The 13,529-nt window shown below is 29.8% G+C and overlaps 1 protein-coding gene across 12 annotated transcripts in view; it reads left to right on the top strand.

Annotated features, from left to right (window-relative positions):
* LOC129795152 (solute carrier family 12 member 4) overlaps positions 1-13,529 on the top strand; it is a 54,516-nt gene that overhangs the window by 872 nt on the left and 40,115 nt on the right. For 4 of the 12 annotated variants that reach the window (XM_055836202.1, XM_055836209.1, XM_055836212.1 and 1 more), the window contains exons 2-3: positions 3,723-4,323; positions 5,014-5,276. In XM_055836202.1, coding sequence (XP_055692177.1) covers positions 5,180-5,276 — 97 coding nt within the window. In that variant the 5' untranslated portion in view covers positions 3,723-4,323; positions 5,014-5,179. Of the gene's footprint in view, positions 1-3,722; positions 4,602-5,013; positions 5,277-13,529 lie in introns of those variants that run through there. The other 8 variants (XM_055836211.1, XM_055836217.1, XM_055836204.1 and 5 more) reach the window with 4 other exon arrangements.

Raw genomic sequence — 13,529 nt, forward strand, 5'->3', positions numbered from 1 at the left:
CTTTTAGCATTTTAAACAGCGTTCATCTCAAGTATTTTTTAGTCAATTAAAAAGTATATTAATTTGGTTTTTCTTAAGCTTTGGATTTATTTTGGATTACTCGAGTGTTTAAGAAGCAGCAAAGTCCAATATTTCTGTCTATCTGTTCTGTAGCAAATGAACTCCTCCGAAACGTCTTGGCCGAACTTTTTAAAGTTTTAAGCGCATTAAAAATAATGAACGAGAGTAGTACATCCGATTGTTTGTTGATGTGGACTTTATACTGTATAGGATTAATCCTCACATCCTGCTATAAAGCGAGTTTTTTTTAATAAACATAATACTTGGGTTGTACAACGCTTTATATTTACATAGTATATTATCTAATATCATTTATTACATTTTTATATACTTCGGTCATATAACAACTTCAGGAAAAAATGTTTTTTTTTACCTATATAATTTACATGCCTATACCTTACAGCCATTAATTAGAGCCGGAGTTAACTAGTTCATCATCTGAATATATAGAAAAAGACTTTATAAGATACATATTAAAATATTCTCATTTAATTGGCAGGACTCGAAGCTTTTTGAAAACTATACAAGATAAAGAAAACTACTCTAAACTTGTGGCAAATGCTAATTAAACAATCTAATAAAACGGGTTTTTAGATGCAAGACTTTTAAAATATTTATTGTTTCAATATAATCGCTTTAAGAATTCATAAATTTTAGTTTCTTAGTAAGAAAAATGTTTCAAAAAGTTAAACTTGAAAATTCTATAATATTGCTCGAAATGTTCGGGTTAAGTGTGATTTTTCTTCCTATTAACCTATGTGTTTAGTTGAAGACAATAGGATTTAATCTCACTGTGCCACACTAACCCTTATATGTAGATTGATTGCCCACTATTGATGGGCAAGTATGTTTGTTTGAATAGAACATGTCGCATACTCAATCATTTATGTAAACTTGCTGTATAAGGGAGCACCTCCAAATGGTGGGTACTCAATAATTCAGAGAATGATTTTGCAATTAAAATGGAATTAACTTTTTGAAAAATGAAGGAGAATATCATCTACTTTATAGGAATTAGCTCCAGTGAAGTTGAAGTTCATTACTTAAATTAAGAAGGGAATCGGGTAGTGCTAATGGATTAATTTTCTATACACTCAATTCGATAGAAAATCAATTCGATTAATTAGTTTTGTTTTATATTTATTTTACTATACCAATAAAACTATACGGAAATGCACATTCTGTGAGCTTTTATAAATGAGAAAACATTTTATCGATTGCATCTGCAATTCTACGAGGATGGATGATTCTAACAATTTTTAACAATATATTTTACATTAATTAAAAATTAGAATTAGGAGAAATTTTTATTTTCCCACACAGATTAGTCTTTTAACCCTTTAAGTTTTTTTGGGTCATACGCTGACCCAAACGTGAAACATTTTATTTTTTCAATTATTTATGAATGTAATTGTTTTTCCTTGTTACAAATGCATCAAATTCACGCATAAGGGGTCAAAGAAGACGTTCTGAGTGAGAAAAGTCCTCTAAAAAAATTCATAGAATACAAATCGCGATAAAAGAGCGCATGTTTCAATGTTTTTATGTTTCACGTTGGACGTTAAAGGGTTAAGTAGTTAAAGTTTCTTACAAGCTTTGGATAATATCTTTAGTCCCTTTAGTCCACTCCTCCTTAGTACCTACATTGGCTCTAGCTTTAACATAGAAACATTCGGTCATTCAATAGCGATTAAAAATCCATATCGAGGGTTGGAAAATACACTATACTAAGTCGAGTTAGTATAGTATATTTTTAACGCATTTTTCGATAGCTTTTGATGTCCTTCATCTTCCCTCAAAAGGACAAATTCGAATATTTGTTCCCTACAAAGTTACAGCGATAACTGTAAAAAGTTTTACATAAGAAGCAATGTAAATCTCAAACTTCAAATCGCTCTCCTGAAAATCAACAAAAATGAGTTAGTATAGTATATTTTCCAACCCTCGATATCAAAAGCGATAATTTGTAATTCTGGAAAATGTGAAAAATATAATGTTTCTCGTTATATCGCGAAATGGATAAATTGTCTAAATAAATTGTTTTTAACACATAATAATGGGTCTCAAATAAATGGTAAGCCTTTTTATGAGTATATTTTCAAGAGTTCTGATGTCCTGCAGGGTGTAGTACACAAATTAATAAGAAAAGTCTCATAATATGTATTATTTACGACCCTCTTAGTTCACAACAACGGGTCACATTCTTTCAACTTTTTTTTGCCTCCATTAGTGCCAATCTTATGAGTATTTTATCAGGAAAAGATTATTTTAGTTATTTTTGGAATTTCCTCACTTTTTATTTCTGGTAAATTCCAACTAACAAATATAAAGAAAAATATTGATAAGTGATTTGTCATAAATGTTTAAATAAAAAAATAAGCAAATAAAGTGATTGGTGAAAATCAATAAATTTTTGAGTAGATGAACCTGTATTTTGCAATTTAGCAGTTTCGTGCTAATATTTGTGAGATAATTTTATGTAAATATTGATATAATATACTTTTTTTTTCCAAGAAATTCCATCTATTTGAATATTTTCTTTATATATTGCCATACACCAAAAGATGGTGAAACAATCGGAATTATATGTGATTTACAAGTTCTATAAAAGCAAAAATGTCAAAAATAGGGCACAATATTCATCAGAGTACTCTTACTATCTTATCACACCTCATATAGGTATAAAAAATGAGGTGTAGGTATATTTGTGATAAGATAATTTTTCTTGTTCCGAATATATAGTTGTTTTTTTCTCAAGCACATTTTCTACAAAAATTCTAATTAATCAGAAAATCATTCAATTGGTTGCCTCAAGTTAAGCAATCAAATTTGTTTCTTTCAAGTAGCTACCTATATTATTTTATGTAATCTTAAAATCCTTGATATCAGTTTTTTTCTTCTATTGTCACGTTGCTGAAGCACGATGGAATTTTAAAAACTTGATCAGAAAATACATAATTTTATTCAGCAAAAAATAGTTTTAGCTCAGAAAATATTAAGTTAAATTTAGCTTTATTTACCATCTTTTCTAAATCAATGCTATTACAAATATGATTTGATTCTTTTACCTGTGGTGTCTATGCATGCAATGTAAATGAAGATTGTAAATGATTTTAATTTAATTAAACAATGATTTATTCTGAATTTAAATTCTTTTTGCATTAAATTTCAGTATGTTTCAAAATGTATCAATAAGTCCCATTCATTATTTTTTTGATTATATGAGTTTTCAAGAGTAAAGATTTAAGGCTTTTCTGGTGGAAAAATTCATCATCCTATTAGAACAAATGAGGTATTGTTAGAGAGATCCAAATGATCATAATATGACTAACCAATGTCGAGCATTAGTAAAAAAAAAGTAAAAACATATTTTCACCAGTGTCATATCTAGGGAGGGTTTTTAGGTATTGATTTATTGAATACATCACAATTTTTTCAAGATTTTAGGACAATGAAGATTTAATATAAATTGTCAGCATTTTGCTCATTCCATTTACCTTAGTATGGTGTACCTACTAACAATTTCTTTTTATCACCTACCACGCACTATGTCAATATTCTAGTGCAGAACGATAAGTTATCTACTATCTATGATTTAGGCGTGCTGTCACGAACGTGGAAATCAATTTGTGATAATGTCAGCTAATTTCTACTCTTTGCAGACTACGACACAGTGTGTTATGTATCTTATCGGCTGTCCGAGAGAGCTGGGTTGACTCTGGATGTTCATCGTCGCCGGCAAAAACGAATTTCTCGAAACTGGCCACCACCAACGCACACTTCATTGGCAGTTTCTCGGGCAGTCGGACGCTTTTGTCCTCACTCTAAAGAACGTGCGGTTTGCGTTAGAAACTACGTATCAATGTAGAGCTTACGACAAGAAATTAAGGTGAATTTTATTATTGTGCATTTTTTTTTAATTTAAAAAAAAAGGTGAGCTTTTTGCGCGTAATAATAGTGGAAATTTGTGACACTTCCTTTGGTAGTTTCCTTAATAGAAAGATTTTTCCGGCAAGAATTTTTCCGTCGTATATAACAGAAATATCGATTGAAACTTATTCACTGTGTCTCTCGCTTTAATACACCCAAGGTCTCCCCTTTTGCGAGTGCCACAAAGTGGGTGGGATTCTCTATTTAAAGACATACTATACGGTGCATTTGGTGCAAAAAGGAAACATTTGTGTATGTTCTTTTTGAGGAAAATTTTGCCCCAGACATTCGCTAAACATATTCACAAATATTTAGTGCGTATCAATAAGAAGCGTAAGTAGTTGGCTACATATAGTGTGAAGTCTACAACTTGAAAAAAAAAAGAGTGAATTCATATCATTTTTTTTTAAGAAAATCTTTTAACATCAATAAGTTCTCAATGAGTTTGTGAAGACGACAAAATACATAAATATAAATGTATAAATGTATACAATAGTATTTGCAAATTGTGACGAAGAATTCATCATCGGCATCGTTGATTAAATTAAATAAGTCTGTGTGTGCGTTTGCGTGCAGATCAATTAAGTCCAGGGAGTCAGTTTATTATTAAAGTATGTGATACATATTACTCAAAACAAAATACAATTCAATCAATTATATGGTAAATTCCCCTTACCGTCGTCAATTCTTGTTAAAAAACAATTTATAATACTACATGTATTGTATATATACAAATGCTGCTAAATTTGATATTTATTTTAAAAGCGTCACCATTTTTGTTTTAAATCAATTAAACGAATAAAATTATAAAACACAGACTATTTCAAATGATAAATACTACATCAATTTTCTTCCTAATTGAATTAATTTTGCAATAAGCAACAAGCTTATTTACAAGCTTTTAAATAAATCCCGAAATAGAAACACCACTCATTGTGTGTGAGAATATAGAAAAGATTTATTATTAATGAGAATAAAATTTTAAATTTTTTTTGTTGTTGTCTGGCTGGACTTTCCCATCAGAGTGCAAAATCACCGACGGATTCAGTAAAGCAAATTGTCTGACTCAGAGAGACACAGAAAAGTGATAAATATTTAATTGGATAGAAGTCAAATTTAGTGAAATATTGCACAGTCAAACAACCAAAAAAAAACTCCAAGAGATTTCTGTTGGATAGACTACGCCAAAATGCCTGAGAGATTTAAAGTGACTAAAACCGAAGCACCTCCGCAGAAGGGGGAAGAGGAAGCAGCCACGGGACGACTACTACACGAAAGACCTCCAGGTGAGTCTAAGTTTTATTTGTCTCTCATAAACATTTTCCAAAGATATATTAATACTTTTTAGTTTCCATTAGTAAATTTAATTATCTTAATCTAAGAATGAAAGTTTTTGTATAAGTCATAATATAAGACAGTACCTAAATATTTCATTTTCAACGTATACTTCAGTTGAATGACACTTTATGTATGTGTAGTGTACACATATGTATGTATACATAAGTATGTGTTTAAAGCAAAAATCAATTTTTCTTTTAATTAAATTCAATCATAGACTATTTATTTGTAGTGTTACTATGAAAATTTTGAATTCTTAAAAACAGCCCTAAATGAAATTTATTCACGTGTGATTAGGCTCTGGTTAACCTATGTCTAATAATGAATGAACAAATCAAGAGTAATTTTTCATTAATAACTATAGGTATGTATCTATTTATAAATTTAGTGCTATTAATAAAATATCTTTGAAAATGTCCTTGCACTAAAAATGTTGATGAATATTATACAAAAATATCTCAGCTGACTTATGTATTTCTAAAATATTTGGTTTTGGCACAGTTTAACGGAGAGTGAAGATACAATTTGATTAAAAAACCTTTTTTCCATGTTATTTTTTTCCTCAAACTTGAAATTATTTTTCTTACATATCCATTTATTTAAATTATTAAAATAAACAGAAATATTAAATTTTAATTATATACTTGAAATTCTTACATAAGTTATTTTAAACTACAAAATTATTATCAAACTTGTACGAGACTTTAGACCTAAATTAAATTATATACCTATACTTAAATGTATGTTGCAAGAGCACTCATAGTGTGTTATGCTCTTGAAAACTTATGCAATTGTTTGTCTCTAAAACGCTACAATATAAGATTTAAGAGCGCTACAAAGTTTCGGTATAATATTTGTGTCAAGAAGGAGTTAATAATCAAGTAAATATTGCAAAATATGTTTATTTTTATTTTATGAAAGAGATAATAACTTATTCGAGGGTTGCGGAAACAATCCTTAGACTAATGTTAGGTAGTTTGTTGTAGTAAATGCATTCTTTTTCATTCATGGATAAATGGCTTTTTATAACAATAATATAAAATTTATAAAAATACGATGGTGTTCGTAATGGGACCAAAGACTTTTGTTCTAACTCAATTGTTCAAATCCTTTGCTTTATTTTCTTCGGATTTTTTTTTAAATTAATCTTTTTGTACCTAGAAATCGAATAAAACTTCAGAGTCAGAGGTTACTGGGGGAGTTGTCCAGAGCCCCTTGTAGCTCACATGTGTCTTTGGACTCGGGTTAACTTGTTCTATTTTATTCTAATTAAAATAGACTGTTATTTAGACAAATGGGCATTTCATTGACAAATGAGGAGAAATTTTGGGCTAAAGTTCTTTACTTATTCTTCACATTCTATTGTATTATTAAATTTCATCTATTCACACGACTTTTGTTAATTTAGCTTTCTCCAAAAACCGTTTGTTATTTAAGAATGCTCACAGGGAAAACCACTGAATATTTCGAGTTAAACAACCAAGGAATTTTCGTATAATGTATAACATTGTGTAAAGAGGGAACATAAATAATTAAGTTACAAATAAAGAGGCATCGTTTTCGTTGATGTTGTTATATGAAAGTTCCATTTCGTTAATCTTATTTTCATTGAAGAATAGGTTGCACAAAGGCTTTCCCTAAAAGGCACAACTTTGTCGTCTAACAGAATGCGTGATGTATTGCTTGATATTCTACATACATATCCTTACTATATACTACAAAGTACAAACATCACAAAATCTCACCCCTGTCGAAGTAAACAAATTATGGATAAGTTTTTTGGTTAAGAAATTCATTATATTTAATTTTAATTACTAAACTATTAAACTTTTAAAAACATTCAGAAAATTTCTCTTTTTGCCAAAATATTTTATTCACTAAGGTTTAGCTAAAATTGAGTGTAATAGTCTTAAAACTTTTTAAATTTAGAGACAAATTGTGGAATGAAGTTTAAAAATATTATGTCCAAAAATATGTGTCAATATCAATTTTCTGATGAATCAAAAGAGCCAGCACGTGAAATATAAACGTTGTGGAATACCAACTTTCAGAAAATTGACGATGCGTTATCACTTGCTTGTTTTATACATTGAAAGTACCTCAATCACAGCGTACTTTAGTTAATTTTCTAGCAAATTAGTTTGTTATGGTACGCTTTGGAGGAAAATGGCTCAATAATGAACCTATTTAAAAACCAACTTCCTTACTTTTCTCTGTAAATCAAAATAATGTTATGTTTTTTTTTCATTTCAATTTAAATTGATTCAATTTCAATAAGAGTTTTAAAACTTTTACGTAAAATTTAAAATAGTTTTTGATTTTTTTTGCTATTTTAAAATTATAGAGATCACGTAAAAGTAAAAAAAACATAGACATAAGAGAATTGAAAGAAAATTTACTTGAAACTTGAACCTGATTTTGGCTGTGTTTCTTTCATACATTTTTTTTCAATCGAAATTAGACCATTCACTCCTTCTTAAATATAGATTCACGCACTTTATTCTACTAAACATATTTGGAATTACGTACATTGTAAACAGAGCTGAATATTTATTTGTTGAAAAAATATGTGTGTGTTTTGAAGAAACCAAGCAGTTTAGAGATGCTGTCATTTCTTGAAGAGGTCATTATTTGGTTGTTTTTCAGTGGAATTTATCTCTAGTTCATAAAAAAGGCAACAAATGGAAAATAAATATGCAATAAAATGTGGTGGAATTTTATATGGAACCTTATCAAAAATGTGAATCTTATCAAAAAACTCCGTAAATGGATAAAAGACACCCCAAGACACCAAAAAGAAATTAAAAGATATCATTAAGCTGTATTCTGCAATTATGAACGATTAAAAGCAGTCTCATAATACTTAAAGGGAAAATCAAGACTATATAGGGTTTGTGCAAAAATAATATGCTTTCCAAAATCGTAATTTTGAAGACTTTGCTGTTAAAAAGAGACAAAAAACACATTGGAGATGTCAAATTTTGACTGACTTCTATCAGCTAATTTCAATTACCCATTATGCCGATTGATTTTTCGAATGAGGGGAGTGTTTGTGCGGTTTGTGCTAAAATCTTCTTATTATAAAAATAAATAAATAGAAACCTGGTACTTTAGGAGTGTGATGTGCCAAGGGTATAACTTTTAGTTCTTAAAGCATGATAATAAATTCCCCTGAGATCCCTGACATATTTACTAATTTATTACATTCATCTTGAATTCCATGTTTATTTGTTACATATAATATATGATATATACAAATCTATACTGACAATGAATTGCCCTTTGGGGAAATATTATTGGTTCATTGTGCATTAAGGAATTAAATAAGTATATTGTTGGCTTCATATTAATTATTTCCAATTGGTGGGATAATTAATAAAAGACATCTGCTAAATTAATCTCTCCCTCAAACTAGTTTCATCTTGGTTAAAACTAGTTAAATCCACTTTATTCCATATACGAAAAAATAGCTTGATGCTTTTCTATTTTTTTTCATTAATTTTCACTCTTAAACTTGCTCTTGGATTGTCTAATATAAATGTAACTCCAAGATCATTCTCTCGCTGATGTGTCAATTTTACTAATTAACTACACGCGACTAAATTTTTGAAGACGAAACAATTAATTTTTTAATGGATTTCACACCAGACAGAACATCAACTTATTTCAAAAACTTTTAGCCAATTTGACAGCGCAATATAGAATTTTTCTTAGCTGATCTTATTTTCAAAAATTTGGGGCTAAAAAAAATCAAAATTAATGTAAAAGATTTTGCTATTAAAATACAATCTTAACTTTAAGATAATATTAAAATGATAATAAAAAAAAAGTTATGTGCGTGTGTTAGAAATCTCTAATATGTAAATTATGGGAATATTTATTGCAGAATATTTCTTGACTTCGATTTTCATTCGATTTCCATATCTCCACACGTCTATGGCACATGTAACCCACATGGAGGAGTCACATATGGGTTCTACATTTTTGATAGGGTGTATTGAAGTGGAAAACCTATTTCCGGGCCATTTCTATACTATTTGTTCGTTGATTTGTGAAAATCATAAGAAATTATCATATTTGCGTGTGCACGCAACCTATTTATTTTCATCTTTGCCAATGTGTTCCATTTCTATATCTATACCATAACTGTTATGCTTTGCAAAAACAAAAAAGTTATGCATTGCGTTACGCGAGATTTTTTTATTTGTATGTTGTTCTTCTTTCCCTTCTTCCCTCATATTATGTACAGTACATGTGTCTATTACATATCATGTGTCTATATGTTGGTTTTATATATAAAAAATTATAATTTTGAATTTAGATTTTTTTTATGTGTAAAAGGGATGCCATTATAATTGATGATCCCCCTATTTTCACTTGACATACATAAATTGCCGTTCTAAAACAGAGATATAGCAAGATTCTAGTGGCACTAATAGTTTGTTGGAGCACTTTACTCTCGTCGATATTAAACTTTGCTGACTACCACAAGTCCCTATATACTACTTTTTTGTAATGTTAACATCAATTTGTGTTTATAGCAAAGAGCAAGCATTTTTGCATTAACGAATGACCCATATTGGTCGGGTTACTCACTTTATATATATACATATATGTATGTATGTATACCTTCTTCCTTTGAATTCCACAAATGTCCGCTTGAATTATCCGTTTCGCTTAAATCGTCTTCTTTCCCAAAATCCCATTTTTTTTATTTCCCTTTCTTAGCCCCTCTTTTCCCTAAAGGTAAATTTTATTTGCTTTTCTCAAATGTGATTTTCTCAACTGACTCCCTACAAGATAATCTTATAAAAAAAATCACACCAAACTTGGGGTGATATTGCTGTTTTTTTGCGAAGAGGAAATAATTTTTATTACGTTTTAACCTAGACTTGTCCATTGTACTATTTAATATTTAATACACTAGGAAAATTTTCCTTGTTGACTTTGAATGCATAAAAATGTCATAAAATTTTTTATCACCATAAAAGTCAAATTCGAGTAAAGGTAGAGTTTTAGAAATTCTTATGCAAAATTTAATGAATTTTGTTGATTGAAGTCAGACTATGCAAAAACAAATATATTTTTTTAACCTATCTAAATATTCAAAACGTTAATTGTTATAAAAGTAAAGTTAATCATTACAAAAAAAAACTTCAAAAGTTAGAAAAAATCAAATAAATTTAAACCTTAGAACACAAATATCACAATCCCTTAAATTGATTTCTTAATTCCCTTAAATTATTTACTGATCTTATTTTACATAACCATTTCGTGCAGTACAAAAAAAACTAATTTTATTAAGAGTAAATCCATTGCAAATAAAAATGAAAGAGAATTTCCAAAAAAAAATCTATAGGTATCTACACTATTTAGATAAGATTTGTTTCGCTATATTTAAGGGTATCATCTCAATAATCCTGATGAATATTGAATAAGAATGATATGATAGTATCAAAAATCGCATGTTTTCTACCAATTTTTGTTTTTGCACAAAAATGTTTTACCAATTTCAAAGCAATAATGTATATAGCATATAATAGTTAATAACGGGGTTAATACCATCCAACAATCTCTTATTACGAAGGGAGCTTTTCAAATAAAATGAGATCTTAACCAGATGACGGTAATAGAACAGGCTAATTTTTCCAATCAGCAGCTCATTTCCTATTAAATGAATTTGTTCAGGTGTATGTATAGTATATAATATATCCTCGTTTAGTCCACCATAAATATAAATCTCTTTTGGAGGCTTCTACATCCAATTTCAGAAGGTGGAAATTTAAGTGCTTGACAGATTTTCCCTTTATTGCTTTTCACACGATATATAATATAAGAAAAAATGTAAATCTTGCCTCCGCAGTGAGCTTACGCAAATTCCATCACTGAGGGTGGTGGTGTGTGAAAAAACTCTATAAGGATCCAGTGCCCCCCATAAGTCAGGGGTAAATTTACCTGTATACAACTTATCAAAGTGTCGTGTGTTGTTTGGGGAAGGTGAACGCAGCAATGTCTCTGACTTTTATAGTCTTCCCACCAAACCAAGGGAGGAGTGGGTGTTTCGTGATGGGGAAGTTTTTGAATGCCATTCGTCATATTCAAATGTATTCGTGCGTGTGCAAACGTATTTGTGGCTTATTTTGTTAAAAAAAAATCCAATGAGGAGGATGGAAAAAGGGGTGAAATATGGGGGTGGAAAAGAGATGGAATTGAAGTTGGGAATCAAGAGTGGTGGGATGCCTATGCCTGGTGTGACGTCGAAATAGAAAATAAATTAGAGAAGGGAGGAAAAGCTTTGGTATGGATTATGCGACAAGACGATAAGAGTGCCAACGATGTTAGTTGCTTACGATTTTTCCACGTGAATAGGTGAAAATTGTCACATTGCTAAAATAAATTCAATTTGACATTGTCCACATGATGATTTTCTACCCTTTTTACGCTCACTGAAAGTTCTTCCTCTTCATAACCAACGATACCGCGTAGGTGGACAAGATAATTTAATATCATTTTTTTTTCACTTGACACGACCACGTTTTATTTACGGCCAGTGAAGTTTTCTATTAAAATAGTTCTTTTTTTTTCATTTATAAAAAGTAAATATATACCTACCTACAAATAGCGCTAGAATAAATAAATGAAAACGCCATAAAAAGTTCAATTAATTATAAGAAACGTACAACGAATAAATGAAGAACGAGAGTCTAATTAGAAACACAAAAGTTCACCACATTTCTGCAAACCTTTGCTATATTTTTTTTTCCTTTTTCTCGGTCGGTGAAAAGTGATGATTATAAAGCTCTCGTTATTATTGCTATATGTAAGATTCATCAGTGTTATGTGTTTGGAATCAATCTATAAAAGAGATAAGGGCCAAATATTTCTTTTCAAGCACGTGCCAATGATTTCTTGAATGTTTTTGCTATATAAGTTTCATCTGTGACTACTAAAATGAAAAAAAAATAAGTATACGACCAAGGAGAGCTTTTAGGAGCTTTTACTTGTGTAGAAACAATCATTATTGGCAGGCACGCACTGAAATTAAAATGTTTTGAATAATCCATAAAGAAAAAAAATCGATATGGATATGAGGGTAGAAGACAACGATGACGTACAGGTGTTATAAAAGTAGGTAACTTAAATAAGGCTCGATTTATCAAACGTGTAGTAATATTTTTTTCATAGCTACAGTAGAAAAGGAACACCAACTAATATATTAACGATATTTCAGAAAAGAAGAAAGTAAATATTTTGAATTTTTAAAGAATAATCTGAAATTTACATTCATATTCATGTCCTTAAAATTGTCGTCTTTGAGATCTATAAAAAAAAAATTTAGATCAATTTCCGTTTTAGATTTTTTTTTACAAAAGATATTCATTGACGTCTATGAGAAACCAAAAAATTGTAATATGTACAATGAAATAAAAAAACAAGATTGCTTTACTATTGTTACGAGTTATTCGTTTGAAAATTGCTCCATATAGGGTTAGTACAAAGAGCGTTATGGAATGAGGGATCCTTTTGCATTGCAAAAGCTTTACCCTTAGCAAATTTTATTGCACAATATGTTTATGAAAATATAGGTTATAAAACGCGTGTAGAAAAGAGGAAGAATATGAAGGATTTCCATGGCATTTCAATATGGTGAAATCCAACAATGTATTGTACAATTTAATTCTGCACACCAAACCGCGATGATGATTAAATTGATTTCAGTCAGTTTGTAACTTTCCGCCTCTTTGAAAATGTCAAGTGATTGTTACACGAGCCCCCCGCCGTGGACTACATTCGTGTACAAGAATATCTTCATTGTTATGGCTTCTCGATCTCGATATTTTCATTGACCTGTCACGCATGTATATATTACTTTTTAAATGACTTTTCTTCACCACAAAATATACATGCTGTGAGTGGTGGAAAACTCAGTGATAAATTACATATATGTATATTGAGGGCTAAAATGTTGGATGGCTGCTGTGTACAAGGATTAAATGCAAAAGAAGACAATATGAGTGGACCACTTGTGGAACTTGAAATGGACTTGTATGATACAGAAGGTAAATTTTTCCTTCTTTTGTATATCTTATGTACACATGTACGTACTTCCTGATACAATATCTTCCCGTATTCCATTACATACTATAGTATAGTAACCTTTTAAGTCAGTTTGGTTTATGAATAGGTTAGGTAATTCTGGA

The sequence above is a fragment of the Lutzomyia longipalpis genome, chromosome 4 (assembly GCF_024334085.1).
Source record: "Lutzomyia longipalpis isolate SR_M1_2022 chromosome 4, ASM2433408v1".
NCBI lineage: Eukaryota > Metazoa > Arthropoda > Insecta > Diptera > Psychodidae > Lutzomyia > Lutzomyia longipalpis.